The sequence below is a fragment of the Delphinapterus leucas genome, chromosome 1, assembly GCF_059928025.1.
Source record: "Delphinapterus leucas isolate spDelLeu-1000000601 "Yukka" chromosome 1, BTC_Dleu_Yukka2, whole genome shotgun sequence".
NCBI classification, from domain to species: Eukaryota; Metazoa; Chordata; class Mammalia; order Artiodactyla; family Monodontidae; genus Delphinapterus; species Delphinapterus leucas.
Window position 1 is genome coordinate 65,731,668 of NC_143129.1, and position 17,489 is coordinate 65,749,156.

Consider the following 17,489-nt stretch of genomic DNA (forward strand, 5'->3'; position numbering starts at 1 on the left):
AAAGTAATAATAATAGCCTACATTTGTTGAGTGCTAACTGTGGACCAGATATTGTTTCAAGCACTCTCCACATATCAATTCATTTAATCACATAACAGCCCTGTAAGAGAAGTTCTGCTATAATCATTCGATTTCACAGTTTCAAAAAAAAAAAAAAGGTGTAGAGAGTTTAAGTAGTTTGGCTAAAGGAGAGCCACACATGGAACAAAGTGGGGTCTCTTAACCACTGTGCCACACAGCCTTTTACTTCCCCACACTAACCATTTTTACATCTTTTTTCAGATTTAAGAAGCAGAAGTCCCTTTCTGATAATGACCCATGTCTGTTTTATATTTTCACTCCCAAAGTCCTTCCAACAACCCCTCCAGTTGCCAGAAAACACTCAGTGGCTTTCCCTTTCCCACCTAATTATTTTTTGTTACTATATTTGTCCCTTATCCGTCAGAAGCCTGCTGGAATAGAAAACATTCACTGAGACTTCACAGTAACTGGAAAACTTACACTAAGACATTATGATTAAGACAAAGTGAGTTTTCCAATATATGACCTTAAATTGGAGCTCATATCATCGTCAAAAGAAACCTGACCACTGCGGGTGTGGGTACAATTCCTATACTGCTCAGCCTGGAATGTCCAGGAGTGATTCACACTCACCCCTGTCTGTGGACCACCTCCCATGGAAGTCGGCAAAACCCCCCTGCCCGTCTCCTCGGTGACTGTTATTTCTAAGCTGCCAACACTGCTCCTGTATTATCTACATTCTAACTTCATGGGAAGGGCTGTGGTGACTTTCAGGAAAGTGAATAGGAAGTTGCTTTTCTAAACAGCCTGACAGCTGAGGGGAGGCAGCAAGACTATAAGAAGTCTGGGCTGCACAGACAGCAGTAAGCTGGCTGTGTCACAGAGGAGATGGTAAGTTCATTTCTCTTTACTATGGGAAGTGGTTGAGTTGAAGTGGTTTGGAGCTGAGTCAGGCAGGTAAAGCTTCCGAAAATGAGGAAGGGCAGTAATCATGGAGCTTTGTGTTGAGTAGCCTTCCAGAGTTTGTAAGCATTTCAAAACCTGCTGTCCACTCTGACCCTCCCCACATCTTTGTGAGTTGCTATGTCCATGTTACAAATGAAGCTGCTGTGTCTTACAGAGAGGCTAGGTGTTTTACCTAAGGTACACTGTTAGGCTTGATGTTGTCTGGATCTGAACTTCCGTCCTCTGACTCTACAGCTGCTGTTTTTCCTAGCAGGGCTTACAGGGACTCTCTTGGAGCAAACCTTGGTTAACCCTCAACCTCCTTCTCCAGGATTGCTCTTCTGTCTGGGTTGAATGCAAGGCTGAGCAAGTGTCCTGGGACAAGACTACAGTTAAATGTTTTCTCATCCCCAGCTTGCCTATTTCTTTCTCTGAGCCCTAAGAGTCTGCTGGGACTAATGTGGAGTATTCACACAGTTCCCATTTCTGCCTCAGCTCTCAGTCCTGTTAGTGACTCAGTTTCCTCTTCTATAAAATGGACAGAATAATAGTACTCTACTTTGTAGCATCATTGTGAGGATTAAATAAGTTTACACTGAAAAGCATTTAGGTCTGAGCCTGGCACATAATTGTGGATCAGTAAATGTTAGCTGTTATTGTTATGAGAAAGAGAAAATTCTTGGGGTTTAGTGGGATTTGGGATCCAGGGAAGATCCAAGGAAAAAGGCTTTCTTGAACTCATTAACATTATCCTAGATGAGACACACATAGAGTTTTACCCTCGACTTACAAGGCATATCTCATACAGTCCTAGGGTCTACAATCCTGCAGTCTGTGGCTAGAGAGGAGCCAGACTGTCCCTGTTTTTGAGCCCCTTTCTATGGGATACCAAAGAAAGGAGCACTTATACCCAATTCACTCCATCTCTTTGCTTTATTATAGTACCATTTTCAAATACTTGTAATGAGGATTTTCCAGGTTGGGGAGAATAGGGATAAAAGGACGATGAAAAGAAGAGGAAGGAGTTTGAGTCTGTCCTGAGTTTGAACTCCAATGATGTAAGAATGTGTTTTACTTCTGTCTTATCTCTTGCATAATTTTCCTGTATTGGTCAACTTAAATGAATGAACAGTTCTTTCTTCCGTCTATTCTCTTTGGGGTCCTCCTCTATTTTAGAGGAATGTTAACAGATTGAATCATGGAGTTCTTTGAGATTCTGATAAAAGGTACAACTCCTTTTCGTAGATGAAAATGCAGACATCCACATAAACACTGAGCTTTATGGAACCCCACCCTTTCGCCTCCTATGCTTTAAGCTCAGAAGTTCCTCCACTGGCATCCTGAAGCTAGGCTGGAACTCTGCAATGAAGTGCTAAGAACTCCAGCCCTGGAATTGTTTTGAATATTTCAATGACAAGACCTTTTCCTTTGCCCTTGAGTACATTTGTCTCTTGGGATTCCGGAACCTAGAACTCTGTGTGAAAATTCAACTTCAAGTTCAGAGTGGCTTCAATTAACCCTAGGACCTGAGGAAAGATGTTAAGGTTTTTCTGGTGGGGTGTTTTCAATCAGATGGATCTCAGAGCGGGGGAGCGCTAGATGGGGAACTTACAGTTAAATTACGCCAATGTTAGTCAGGGTGTGAGTGGGCTAAGACACAGGTCTGGATTCATTTCCATTTATACCTTTTGACCATCTTAGGTCTGTTGATTCTAGTTCTTACTCGTCCTTCCATTACCTATTTTTCAAAATGTAGTTAAATTGTTCACGCTGTCCTGGGCTGGCTGCTAGCTCTTAGAAAGTGAAGTTTCAGAATTTTGTAAGTGGAAGCTTATTAATCAAACCCTCAAACATCACAGTGACTTACTACATAACAGGCGGTACTGGGGAAAGACTCTGGAGCTGACCTTAGAGGGTAGGCACATGATGTTTCATAAGTGGAATTTATTATTACATTGTCTTCTAAGTGACTCATTTCTCTGTTTGAAAAGCAAAACAGAAATTTTATAAAGTCAAATACACAAAGTGAATCCTTTATATTTGTAGAGATATAGCTCAGCCATGGTCGAAATGGCTTAAAAAATCTTTTAAGTATGCTACTTTATATTTAATGCCAATATTTCATCCTAAATAACAGTGATCAGGAATCTAAATACATATATATGTGCATATATATGTGTGTGTGTATATATATATATATATATATATATATATGCTTTGATTCTTAGTATTCATGTTGTCCTGGGCTCCTCTTCCTGTCTTTATTTCTATTTGCTATTTGGCTTATAGACCTCTTTGTTTCACTGCTTCATTTTCTGCCTTTAGGCTGAGGCCACTAATATCCGTGCTATATTACCACCATCACCCATAAACTTAAGGGAAATAATATGATATCAGTTGTACTGCCTTGAAAATCTAGACTCTGTCACCGACAAGTTGTATAGTTCTGTCTCTTCAATGACTCTCATATCTGCCTTCCCCCTTTGTATTCTCATCGACCCTCTTTAATTTCCTTTCTTTCCCATAAGAAATTTCTAAGATAAAACAAACTGATTTTGTAGATATTATAATATCCAATGTTTGCAAATATTTATTCGGTGCCCCACCATGCACCTAGCAATGTGCTAGAAGTATATGTAAATAAATGTTGAAAAGAAATCATCTGTTTAAAACCACCTGTAGACTTGCTGCTTTTTAATTTGAAAGACTACAGATTATAATATTACCTCAAATTACAAAAAAGAAACACCATCGTTAGATGCATCTATTCAGGACACTTCTCTGTTCAAAACCCTGGCAATTGGATCCCTTCTGGAACTGTCATTTCCAACTCACAAGATCTGACTCCAGAACAACTTCTTTTCAACTAACCTCTAGGACTTCCCAATTTTCAGCAGCAATCAGACCACATCACTACCTCTCCTGAAATTTACCTGCTGCCCGATTTGTCTTGCACTTAGAACAAAAACCTCACCCCTTTGTTTTAGTTCCTAAAGCCCAGAGTGATCTGTCCCCAGCTTCATCTCATACTCTTCTACCCTTGCTCATTCCATTCCAGCGACACTGATGTTTTCATGTTCTTTGAACACTCCACATTTTCCTTCCACCTTAAAGCCTTCACATTAGCATTTCCTTCTGTCTTTAATGCTTTTCCTCCTGCTTCTCACTGGTTTCTTCTGGTCATTCTGCTCTCAGCTTAAATGCCACCTTTGTAGAGAGGTCTTCCCTGACCTCCCTCCCTGTCTAATATAAGCACCCCGTCCCTCTATCACATAACCTGGCTTTAATTCTCTACCTAGCACTTATCACTGTCTTCTATTTTTTATGTTTACTCATTCAGTACTGTTGTGTATATATTGGTGTTTGTTTCATTGTCTGTCTCCCACAGAATGTACATTTCATGAGGAAAGGAATCGTGTCTTCTTTTATCATTTTAATTGCCAGTGCCTGTAACAGTGCCTGACACATTGTAGGCACTTAATAAATCGATAGTTATTGAAATAAATAATGGGAAAGAACACGGGCAATAACAAGGGCGTGCCTATCTTGGAGTGGGGAGGAAGGGATTGGTAATAGGGAAGGCTCCTTTGAGGAGGAGACTCTTGGACTTTTAGAGCTAGGCATCCACAGAAGGAGAGGGTGCCCTGGGCATAAAGAGAACATGGGGAACATACTGTGCATTCTGGAAAGTACAAGATGTCGTGTTATAAATGCACCGTAGAATTGTGGTGGGGGCAGGGTGTAATTGAGGAGTAATGGCAGGAGATGGGACTAGAGAAGTAGGAAGAAGTCTCGTCTTGAAGAGCCTCACAGTGTCATCTTAAGGAGCTGGTATGTACTGCTCAGGGAGTAGGAACAGCTGATGGATTTTAAGTAGTGAAGCAATATGATCAGATTTTGTGTTAGGAATATCATTCAGACAGCATTAGAGATAAAGAACTGGAGATGGGTAATCTTGAGGAGAAGAGACCAGTGACAAGATGATTTCTCTGGTCCAGGAAGGAAATGATAATGTCTGAATTAATGCTGCAGCAATAAAGTGGAAATCTGCAGAATGGCCAGGTATCTCATCAGAAGGTAAAGTCAATAGGATTTGATGGCAGATTGATGCGAAGGGATCCTTGGTCTTCCCTCCCTGGTCCCACCTGATGGAGGACTTCAAGGTCTCTGTGGGCAGGTAGCTTATGGGGCTCAGGGCCAGTGATACTGTCTGTTCATAAGAACATGTATCCCTTACATGAGGCTTCTTCGGTGCTGGAGCCTTTCAAAGGGACACACCCACTCCAGAGAGTTACATGGAATTTGCCTTCACCTCTCCCTCTTCTAAGAGCTGCCACTATTTGATGCTTCTCCAGGCTTTCCTGAGACACACCAGCTATGATAGGTCCTGATTCCCCCACTTCTCCTCCACTTCTCCCCATGTGCCACCCGCATGGAGTTTGAGTCCTTCTCCTTTGTTCTCTCACATGGGATGTGAGCCATCACGCCCCTTGTTTCTCTCATACTCAAAGGGAATGAGACCAAGTGCCGAGAACATTTTTTTTTTGCACAGCCGTATTATACTCTTCTACCTAATCATAAAACACTTCTGCATTTGATACGATCACTGCTGTGCCCATACTGTGCTTAGTTCTAATTATCACATATCTCTTCAACATTTTCCCATTCAGCACGCCTCTGTCCTCCTTTCAGTCATTCCCTTGCCATTTTTCACTTATTCATTCATTCGTCTATAACATATTTACTAAGGATTAAGCATATGCTCTCTATTATGGCTAGGGTTCAGACATGAGTAAGTCATACCCCTTGCCCTGAGAAGCCTCTGCCAGCAGCTGCCTCCAGACGCGTGTGCTCCTATGTTTGTTTTGCACTTGGATTGCAGACTTCATGCTCAGGAGGAAAGTCAGGGATGGAGATGCTGATGGAGAGCCACTGGCAAACAGACGACCATAAGGAGGCCCTAGGAAAGCAGAAGAGTGATAAGAGAATAGGGCCAGGGAAGTAGGAACCCAGGGGAATCTCTATCTCTACCTCTGCAAGACGGTTGATGTGGATTCAAGAGAAGACTCGGAACAGGTGCTCAAGATGTCAGAAAAGAATCGAGAGAAGAACCAAGGGAAGCATTTTAAGCAAAAGGAAATAGTAATATTTATTGCTGCAGAAAGGTCAAGGGAGATAATGATGGAAAGACTTCATTGGGTTTGGTAATTAGGAGTCAGGGGTAAAGTCAGCAGGAGCGGTTGTGTAGTCTGGTGGGACTGGGGCCTGGAGAGGAAAGGGGAGGCAAGGAAATTAAGAAACTGAACTGTAAAGGAAGGAGAGAAATCAGACAGGGCCTAGGCAGAGGACAGAGGGTCTAGGGAGGGACACTGTAGGTTGTGCCTCTAAAAGTGCAAGGCTGTGGTCTACAACATAGACAGGAGAACAGAATCACCTTTCTTTCTTTCTTTCTTTTTTAAATTTTTTTCACATCTTTATTGGAGTACAAATGCTTTACAATGTTGTGTTAGTTTCTGCTGTACAACAAAGTGAATCAGCTATATGTATACATATATCCCCATATCCTCTCCCTCTTGAGCCTCCCCTCCCTCCCACCCTCCCTATCCCACCCCTCTAGGTGGTCACAAAGCACCGAGCTGATCTCCCTGTGCTATGTGGCTGCTTCCCACTAGCTATCTATTTCACATTTGGTAGTGCATATATGTCAATGTTACTCTCTCACTTCATCCCAGCTTCCCCGTCCCCCTTGCCCGTTCCCTCAAGTCTGTTCTCTACATCTGCGTCTTTATTCCTGCCCTGCCACTAGGTTCATCAGTACCGCTTTTTTAAATTCCATATATATGTGTTAGCGTACAGTATTTGTTCTTCTCTTTGACTGACTTACTTCACTCTGTATGACAGTCTCTAGGTCCATCCACCTCACTACAAACAACTTAATTTCGTTCCTTTTTCTGGCTGAGTAATATTCCATTGTATATATGTGCCACATCTTCTTTATCCATTCATCTGTTGATGGATATGTAGGTTGGTTCCATGTCCTGGCTGGTGAAAACAGTGCTGTAATGAACACTGTGCTACATATACCTTTTTGAATGATGGTTTTCTCAGGGTATATGCCCAGTAGTGGGATTTCTGGGTCGTATGGTAGTTCTATTTGTAGTTTTTTAAGGAACCTCCATACTGTTCTCCATAGTGGCTGTATCAATTTACATTCCCAGCAGCAGTGCAAGAGGGTTCCCTTTTCTCCACACCCTCTCCAGCATTTATTGATTGTAGATTTTTTGATGATGGCCATTCTGACTGGTGTGAGGTGATACCTCATTGTAGTTTTGATTTGTATTTCTCTAATGATTAGTGATGTTGAGCATTCTTCCATGTGTTTGTTGGCTACCTGTATATCTTCTTTGGAGAAATGTCTATTTAGGTCTTCTGCCCATCTTTGGATTGGGTTGTTTGTTTTTATGATATTGAGCTGCATGAGCTGCTTCTAAATTTTGGAGATTAATCCTTTATCAGTTGCTTCATTTGCAAATATTTTCTCCCATTCTGAGGGTTGTCTTTTCATCTTGTTTATGGTTTCCTTTGCTGTGCAAAAGCTTTTAAGCTTCGTTAGGTCCCATTTGTTTATTTTTGTTTTTATTTCCATTTCTCTAGGAGGTGGGTCAAAAAGGATCTTGCTGTGATTTATGTCATAGAGTGTTATGCCTCTGTTTTCCTCAAAGAGTTTTATAGTGTCTGGCCTTACATTTAGGTCTTTAATCCATTTTGAGTTTATTTGTGTGTATGTGTTAGGGAGTGTTCTAATTTCATTCTTTTACATGTAGCTGTCCATTTTTCCCAGCACCACTTATTGAAGAGGCTGTCTTTTCTCTACTGTTTATTCTTGCCTCCTTTGTCAAAGATAAGGTGACCAAATGTGCGTGGGTTTATCTCTGGGCTTTCTATCTTGTTCCATTGATCTATATTTCTGTTTTTGTGCCAGTAGCACCCCTAAGGGGTGGGCGGGGCCTAGGCTCAGGACCCATGCAGCCGGAAAAGGCCTTGGGGGCAGGGCCTAAGCAGTGCGAGTTCAAGCATGGGGCGGGGCCTCTGCTTAGGACCTGTGCGGAAGGGGAGTGTGGAGCACTGGAGTGTGGAGTTGCCCAGTTTGGAGACAAGGTCCTGGGTGAGGGTGTGTGGGTGGGGTTTAGGCCCAGCACATTGGAGGGCGTCTCAGAGGGGGTCTCCGAGTGCAGAGGTAGGGCCCTGGGTGGGGGTGTAGGGGCGGGTCTTGGGCTCTGCGGGAGGCTCCGAGGGCAGAGGATTAGGTCTGAGAGCCCAACAGGCTCCCCGGTGCCTCTGCAGACAGGGAAAGCTCTGGCTGCTTTCCCTTCTGTCCCTCTGCGCCCCTCCACCACCGTCCCCCTCCCAGGGTCTCCCCCATCCCACTGGACCCCTAACCGTGGGTGGGTCCCGCTGGGTGTAGGAACTCCTCCCCTCCCCCAGCCACCCCTCAGGGGTCCGGGTCCCGGAGGTCTGGCCTTTACTTTTGCTCCCCCTTCCCTCCCTTCCACTCCCTCAGGACCCGCGTGGCTGGAGGGGGCCTAGGTGGGCAGAGGATCAGGCCTGGGATCTCAACAGGCTCCCGGGGGCCCAAGTGGGCAGGGGAAAACTGGCCATGCTCCCTTTTGATCCTCTGCCCTCCCAATGATCCCCCAATTTCCCCCTTCAGGTGTGGGATCCCTTCCCCTCCCCTAGCCGCCCCGCAGGGGCACCAGTCCTGTCCCGCCTCCACTACTCCTCCCCCCACACTCCCCCCAATGCACCATGTCCTACCCGGTTGCTGGGGGTTCCTCCCGTCCCCTTATGTATCCGTGGTCCCCCACCGGTGCCTGGTAGGTGCCCTAGTTGTGCAGAGATGCGAATTCCACATCCTCATAGTATGCCATGTTGACTCCGCCCCCCCATCGCCTTTCTATGGTACAATTCCTGCCTACTTTATAAGCCACCCAGAATGCTGGCAGCCATGGGATTCCTACTGGCATTTACTACCTCTTTCTATGCAAAGGTCGAGGGAAAAACACTTCTGGCTCCTTCTACTTTGTCTCTGCCTCTCTCTTCACCCTGCAATCACTTTTAGTTATTTGAAAAGTAAAATTAAAGATTACCACGGTGCAAAGCAGCCTTCATGAAGGTTTACACAAGCACAGGATGTTATTCTAATAACCCCATCTCAGACTCCTTCCCAGTGACTTCCAGTTTGAAGCAGGTTGCCAAGGAACGTTAAAGTAAAAATTAGCAGAGCACACGGCTGCTCCTCTAGAGAGGCATTTCCTTGTGTTTCAACACTTAACTTGTTTAGTAACAAACACCAGGACAGAGTTCTTAACTCTTCACCAATGTAGACCCCTGTCCTAAAGATGACACTGAGAGCAGGGGCAGATGTGAGAAGGCTTACCCACCCCAAGGAAGTTTCAGAGGGAAATTATTACTCGAATGAAGATTTTTAAGCATCATTCGTCCTCCACACCCACACACAAAACCCTTGTCCGTTGCCAATGAGTCAAGGTGCTGCCTTATAGTTAACACAGAGATTTGAACTTGGGGTCCATGAACCTTCTGAAATTGTCTAAAAAGTGGCAAGCCTGCAATTTTTTAAAAAAAGAATCCTGACTATGGCTTTTATCAGACTTTCAAAGGAGTACACGAGTTCTGTGAAAATAAGAATCACTGTCTTAACCCAACATACATTCTGGTGCGGAAGCTTCGGCAAATCATCTCAATTCGCTGAGTCTCAGTGATAGGCAGTGATGGCGGTCCCATCTTGAGCATCCACGGTCCAAAAGACCTGCTGAAGAATGCTGGAGAAATGCCTAATTGATTTGGAGTAATCTTTACGGTTTCCTACAGCTCTCAAACATTCTATGAGAGGTGATTCTTGGTATTTGATTTTTAAAAACAGAAAAGTATGGTCAGATTAAAGTCGGGGACACACAATGACTTGCATTTTCCTTTCTTAGATATTGTGTCTTGATCAGAAGCACTTACCAGTCCTCTAAAACCTTAAAATGTTCAAAACTAGCACTCTCTCTCTCTCTCTCTCTATTTTGTTTAAACCAAACCATACTGAAAAGTTTAAACAAACAAGTTAAAACATAAAACAGCTCTGTTGGGATAGTGGGAGGAGTTGGGAATGGAGGTAGGGAAATAGGAGCCTCACCTGGTCACTGTCCCAACACACTTCCTTGAGCTGGTCCCAAAGCCAGAGAAACCCCTAGAAATACTCTCTACAGGAAGAAAACCACTTTCTAAGGGCACAGGAAGAGCACCACTAGATTAAAAACACTGCGATCCTCCTCCAATCTACCCGAGAAGAAACGCAGTAGAGTTTCAAAGGCAAATATTGAGGTCCTCTTCATTAGGCTACACTGCTGTGCTCTTCACCAGCAATAGTTTTGCTTCTGTACCTCCAAAAAAATCCTGAAAAACTAAATAACCTCTTGAACCTTTCTAAGTGGAGAGCTAAAATTTTTCATCATAAGTTTTTAAATAAAAGATGGAATTTCCAGTACATTATAAAGATTGGCCTTTTACAGTAAATAAATATAACATCATTTCCTAGAATTTGTCCAATGGAATAAAATACCATAGTGATCTGATAACACTTATCACTTTAAAAAACACAAACTAGTTTCTAATAATAGGGAATTTTATATTATTCATTTTCTCTTCTTTAATACCTATTTCTATTTCACTTCCTCTACAGAATTTAATTCATTTTTAAGGTTAAAGTATTTTATTGATCACTATATCATACTTCTTTACACAAATAAAAACATAATTAAGTTGAAATGTAAAAGATGCAATTTTCTGAAACCATAAATCTCTGCTAAGTTTTTCACCTTTTTGACTGAGTTACCATGACAATTACTTTTAGTACACAATTAAGTAAAATAGCATAAACATACTACAAATTTTGATAAGTAATTTAAACTTCCCTATTTAAAATGCCGTTGAAGATGCATCTCTACATGAGAAGAGGGGCTTTTTCCCTATTCATGTAACCTTGTATGAATATTATTTATTGATACAATCAAACAAGTTCAGCATCAATTCTATTCCTAAATTTCGTTTTTTGAGGATTTTTAAGCATTAAGGACTTTTATTCATATGACTAAGTAAATGGAAATGGAAGCTTATCATAGCAATGTCTCTCAATTCTTTGAATTCCTTCCAAGTTTCATGTCCCAAATTACATAGTGATGTATTATCAACATGTAGTCAATGGTCTAGCATCTGACAACTTAAGTGGGTCTTCATCAAAGCTGATGAAAAGAGAGAAATGGAAACCCCTGGACTTGAAACAGATTTGTTACACTATCATTTGAAGCATTCAAGTTGTCAAGATCTAAACCAATATTTTGGATGGTCTCTGTTTGGCACACCCACTGATTTTTTACATACAGAGGCAAGGCCTAATGATAAATAAGAGTCAAGTTATAAAAGGTATGATTTCTTTTACAAAATGGGAGAAGGACACATTTGTAGTCAGATTGGTTTTAGGAAAGTGCACATGTTGGAGTTGAGAATCTGAACACAGATTTACTTAAATCTTCCTTGTCTGTGTACCCCTTGGGAAGCCAGGCTCATTCTGATTTAAAGATCTCTGCTATAGAACCTGGCATGGTACTCTTTGGGTACTGAATAGAAATATGGTACTAATAATAGCTGGTGATATAATACAATCCACAGAGAATTCCATGGGATTAAGTTTCCGCTAAGGGATTATCACCATGCTTCCTGGGCAAATAAACAGCACCATAAATCATAACATTATTATACTCCCAGTGTTTGATAATAGGTCCTGCAGAGGCCAGTTGATCAGTGTCCTAGTTCATAAGAACACAAAATGTGCCTGCTTATTAAAGCCAATATTCAGAAACTCCTAGATGGAAAAGTGCCAGGCTGCTTATACAAAGATAACCCCACTGTCTGGGAGACTTGCACTGATCTGAGTGGTATCCACCTCACTGTCTGGTCTGGCTGTAGTCAACAGCGTATACGCACTGTGCACATGCACACGCACACTACCACCACCCACCCTCCCCATACAGCCTACATCATCCATCTCTGGAGCCCAGCTGTGGCAACTGAGAATTTCTATATGGGAAGGGTTTGGGGTAGCAATCTGGCTGGAAGAGCAATAAAGCTTCAGTTGCAAAGCAAACGCACAATTTTTATGTTGGTGGTTATATTGGGGTAGCTATGGATGAGTACAGATGCAGCAGCTAGGCTTGGTCATGTCACATATTCTATCATCGACAACAACGAAGCATGGATTTGAAAGCCTGGAGGTTTACAAAAGTAAGAAAGTAAAGTGGAAAAGGCTCTTGTTTCAAAGTCAGGCTCTGCTTCTGTCCTTTTGAATGTTACTTTAGACTCTTCAACCTTCAGTATTTTCATGTGTAACATGAGGGTGTTGGATGAACATTTACAGAACTTATTTGTCTAAAAACGCTTTAAAAATGTTAATAGATTTGATGAAATCCCAACAGAAGGGAGCTCATGAGAAATCATACTTGCTATAGATCCAAGGGAAACAAGTTTATTATTCATATATTAATAAAAATTAAATACGTATGTATATATACATGTATACATTAAGCATTGGATAATATTATAGATATATGCTGAAATGATAAAGCAAGAAAAGAAAACATAGGTCAATAATACAGGATAGATGACATAGCACAGCACAATTAGTTGATGCTCTGTGCATCAAAGTATAGGTCAGACAACTGTATGGATCATGGAGTTTCTGTGTGACTTCTTAGTACTCTTGGGTATGGCATACCAGTTCCTAAAGGGAAATTATTGCATAATAATAATGACAGTGTTTATTTACATAAATATTACAAAATATGTCAGAAAAGCAAATACTAGTGGCACAAAGTAGTTACTCAATAAATATTTGTTGAATGAATGAAGAAATGAATTTTGTCCTGAGCCTTGGTGCAGTGTCCAACTGGGGTAGGACTCAAGCAGAGCAGTGAGAAATAAAAAGGGAGTAGAAGGCTTGAGCCACCCCCTAATGGAAACAGGCAGGATTGTAACTCAACACCATGATTATTAACTAGAATTGTTTGGCCACAGTGATTGCACATGGATACTAAAAGGAAGTTTTCTTTTCTTATTACAGGCCAGCTGCCTAAAAGCCATCTGGAACTGGAGATTTCAGAGAGTGGTCTTCAGAACCACCCAACTCTTTTGCTTCGGTGCCCTCATCTCTGGTAAAGTTTATGCTAACCCTTCACCTGGCCCTCAGTGATTAGGGTGACTTCTCCAAATGGGAGAAGTTAAGGATGGTAGCCGGTTGTTATGCGGCATTAGAAAACAGTTCAAGCCCACATTCCTGGAGGAAAAGTGCACCCGACACCACCCTATTGGTAGAAAAGGCTTCAGGAAGACCGTACACATATATACCCAGGGCCAATTTATCCATTAGACTCAATAGACACAGGCCCACATTACTTTTAGGGACCCGTAAAAATGCTTTAATTTCTTTAAAAATCATTTCCTTCTAGGCCCCCCCAAAATGTTTTAGTGTATAATACTAATATGTTCATCTTTATACCAGTGCAGTTAGAAAATACAGTTTTTAATATTTTATTATAGAGGAAGGGAACTCCAAAGGCAAAATTGCCTAGAGGCCATGCAAGCCAATATGCAGCCCTGGTGACATCAGAATTAAGTCTTCAGGCAAAAAAATGCCACAGAGGTGCCTGTGAGGGAGGGACAAATGGAAACGACCCTCTTGTGGGCAGCAGGGAAGAAGGTTGAATAGAAACAAGACTTTATAAACAGGAAATAGAGCCATTTCCAGGTTTGATTGCTTACATTGTACACCTCTTCACATGGGAACTGGCCTCTTCTGGCTGGGGTGAACTCCCACCGGCTAGGATAACAATACCTCGCATCATAATACCCTTTATACCTTTAAGGGGCACATTCTTTATTTCATTTGAGTTCACAAACATCCCTTTAAAAAGCCTGTTTTAAGCTCTGTTTTAACAAGTGAGTAAGCAGAGATGGAGGAAGTAGAGTAATTTATCGAAGGGAAACAGCCCAGAGCAGTGGGATGAAGTGTAAGATTGCAAACCGGGAGGTACAATGAGCCTCTGCCACAAACCTGTTGTGTTTCACCCAACAAGTATGGAGCGAATGCCTGTTAAGTGCCAGGCTCTGTGCTTGGTGTTAAGAATCCAGGGGTAAAAAGAGACCACCATCAGGATTCAAAATCTAGCACATGCGACCCATGTCATATAGACAGATGCTGCAATACCTGGCAGTAGGGGAGGTGGAGACAGAGAAGGTCGCAGTGGGAGCTGAATACCAAGCCCACCTGGAGAAGTCAGGAAAATAGGGGAGGAAGGTTACCACGCCTCAGCGGGCATGGCAGCCAGAATAGCAGCAAGAGCACGTGCAAAGGCATGGAAGTGGGACTTAACGTTTTGCTAAAAAAGTAAATATGGTGGGTGATGAGGCTGCACCAGCAGGTAGGTGCCACATCATAAAGCATCTTACTTTCCCCATGAAGAGGTAGCACCTGGAGATATGAGGCAGCCATTGAGACATTTTACATGTCATTTACTCTGGGCTTGGGCACATTATTCAATGTCTCCTCCATTCATAAAAGGAGAAGATTAGATGACCTCTACGGTCCCTTCCAACTCTGGTATCCTATGGTTCCAGCTCTTGAATACCAAGGATCCTCAGAAGAGGACATTTTCTTATTCTGACTTCATGTATACTTTCAAGTAAAAGATGGAAACCACTCTTTTTCCTTAAAACAACTAGATTAGACATAAAACGGTCATGGTTTTGGTATTTGTCTTCTAGTCAAACTCATCCGACTACACAGAAGTGTACTTATGCTCACAATCTCCTTCTCATTAGGGGTGCTAACCTGACCCACACTTTCCTTTACTTAGAGCTAATTAACCAGAAAGAAGTGGCAGCATGGACCTATCACTACAGCAACAAATCGTATTCATGGAATTATTCCCGGGCATTCTGCCAGAAGTACTACACGGATTTAGTAGCTATCCAGAATAAAAATGAGATTGCTTACCTCAATGAGGCCATACCTTACTACAGTTCTTACTACTGGATTGGGATCCGAAAGATCAACAATCAATGGACCTGGGTGGGAACCAAAAAGACTCTCACTGAGGAGGCTGAGAACTGGGCTGACAACGAGCCCAACAACAAGAAGAACAACCAGGACTGCGTGGAGATCTACATCAAGAGTTTGTCAGCCCCCGGCAAGTGGAATGATGAGCCCTGTGGGAAAAAAAAGCGGGCACTGTGCTATACAGGTAGGGCCTTCTCTGCTCTGAAATCCGACTGTTTATAAAAAATGCCTTCCCTGGTTCATTAATATAGCCCCTGAGTCAATAACATTGAGTCTCAAAGTCAGGGACATGAAAACAAAGAGTAAACTGTCAATCAAGCAGCATTATTGAGCACCTTGAAGAATATAAGTTCAGGATTAGAGAAAACTGGCCTTTTGAAGCCAGAAGGAAATGTTAATATCATCTGGTCCACCCTTCTAATTGATAATTGATAAAATAGATGCTCAGGAGATTTGTCTCCTAAAATTTATGTCCAGAGCTTTTTTGTACCACTGTGCCCTAGCATAAGAGACTGTGTAAGTTGAGAGGGAACTTGGCCTTGCCTCTAGGAGATACAGTTGTAACTAATACCTACCGAACACCAGTATGTTCCAGGCATTACTATTAGTTCATGTGTCATTAGTCTATTTAGTATTAGTTGCATTTAGTCCTCATGAGAACCTCATCAATCAGCTCCTTCTACTGCCCTCATTTTGCTGATGAGGGAAAGGCTCAGAGCTATTCAAGAACCTACCCAAGATTCTAAGTTCCTTGATGATGGAGCCAGTTTCAAACTCATGTTTACTCCAAAGGTGGTATTTTTAGTCACATATGCAACCACACTCTTTGCTCAACATTCTCAGGAGGCAATCTGAGAACATGACCAAGGATGACAGTGCTTTACAGATTCCCTTCAACAGCAACATATCTCCAGGTCCATTGGACTTTGGTAGGGGATGAGGGGTGAGGAAAGGGAAGAGGTAACTGAAGGTGAGATCCTGTGAGTATATTTGATTCTCCACTCTCCAGATTCCAGAGTAAGCAGACCTGCGTGAAAGCTTGGTCGTCCTGTGGTCATGCGCCTCGTGCCAGAACTGATTCCATCTTTCTGATGTGGCTTCCCATCCAGAGGAGCCCACCTTGCCCTGGGTAGCATACAAACACTGTAGCTAGGGAGAGTATGGACTGCCCTGGGCAAGAGAGTCCTGAATACTCTGAAGCTTCTTCTTCAATAAATCATCTTACAGATGCCACACTCTGCTATGTATGTTCTAAATTTGTTAGATTATAAACACCTCCCCTCAGAAGCCCTCAACAATAATGGAACAGAATACAGAGTATAGAGTATTCCCTGTACTTTCTCCCTCTCCTCATACAGCCTCCTAGCTGAGGGGAAGCATATCCATACACGCATTGTCATGTAGTCAGATCTCGTTTTACAAATAACTTATTATTATATTTAATAAATAAAATAATGACCTGTCCTTTATAGGCCAGGGTGGACATTACGAGAGTGTTAGCTCATCCTACTGCTCTCTCAGTCAGCTCCCTACCCTTCCTGGGCTATGCCTCCCTACAACTGTCCTGATCAGATTATCTTGGCTGCCACGAGATGTTCCAATATGCCACTGCTTCCCCTCCCCACTCAAACTTCAGCCTCCATTTCTGCAAGACAGTCTTCCTCAATAAAGCTTGCAAGGAAGAAACGAGATTGCAAATTACTGGCATGAATGATAATGAACAAGGCCACTCCTCTAGCCTGCAACAATGGCAGGCATCACTAATTGGTACAATTTCACCCGAACGCAGTTGGCTTCCACCTCCACTAATACGATACTCTAGGCATTGATTGCCATTTTGCCATCCAAGATGTAAAGAATGTAGGGAACCATCAGTCCTCTGTGGGAGATAGATGAGAAATAGATAGGTACACTACACTGCAACAAAAAAACCAAGCTGGAATAATTCCCTAATGTCAGGATTTCTTAGATCTCAGAACAAGGTGTCAAGGAAAACAAAAAAAAGATTGATTCATTGAATCACCATTATGTTCCTTCCTGGAGATCCAAGAAATAGATAAGTTATTAACCTGCCTGGAAACCCTGAAATGGAATAGAATGCAGAACATTGGCTGTTTTGCCATTCCTAGAGTTCTGAGACCCTGAGGAAGCTACAGTTAGAACAAAATTTTTATGCTCTGAGAGCATAGGGCAGGCAGGTATTACTGTAAGGCACTGGTGGGTCAAGGTGAATAGGGTGGAAGACATGGACCGAACTTCTATTTAGGAACTCCTGTTGCTTCCTGCATCTTCTCTTTACCTGGAACCCCTCCCAGTGGTTCAGTGCAGCTTAACCAAACTCACTGGCTGC

At 42.4% G+C, this 17,489-nt stretch overlaps 1 protein-coding gene across 1 annotated transcript in view; it reads left to right on the forward strand.

Annotated features, from left to right (window-relative positions):
* The window catches only part of SELP (selectin P), a 53,936-nt gene that overhangs the window by 9,463 nt on the left and 26,984 nt on the right, over window positions 1-17,489 (forward strand). The window contains exons 3-4 of the mRNA XM_089903138.1: window positions 13,145-13,235; window positions 14,937-15,323. Coding sequence (XP_089759264.1) covers window positions 13,145-13,235; window positions 14,937-15,323 — 478 coding nt within the window. The remainder of the gene's footprint in view (window positions 1-13,144; window positions 13,236-14,936; window positions 15,324-17,489) is intronic.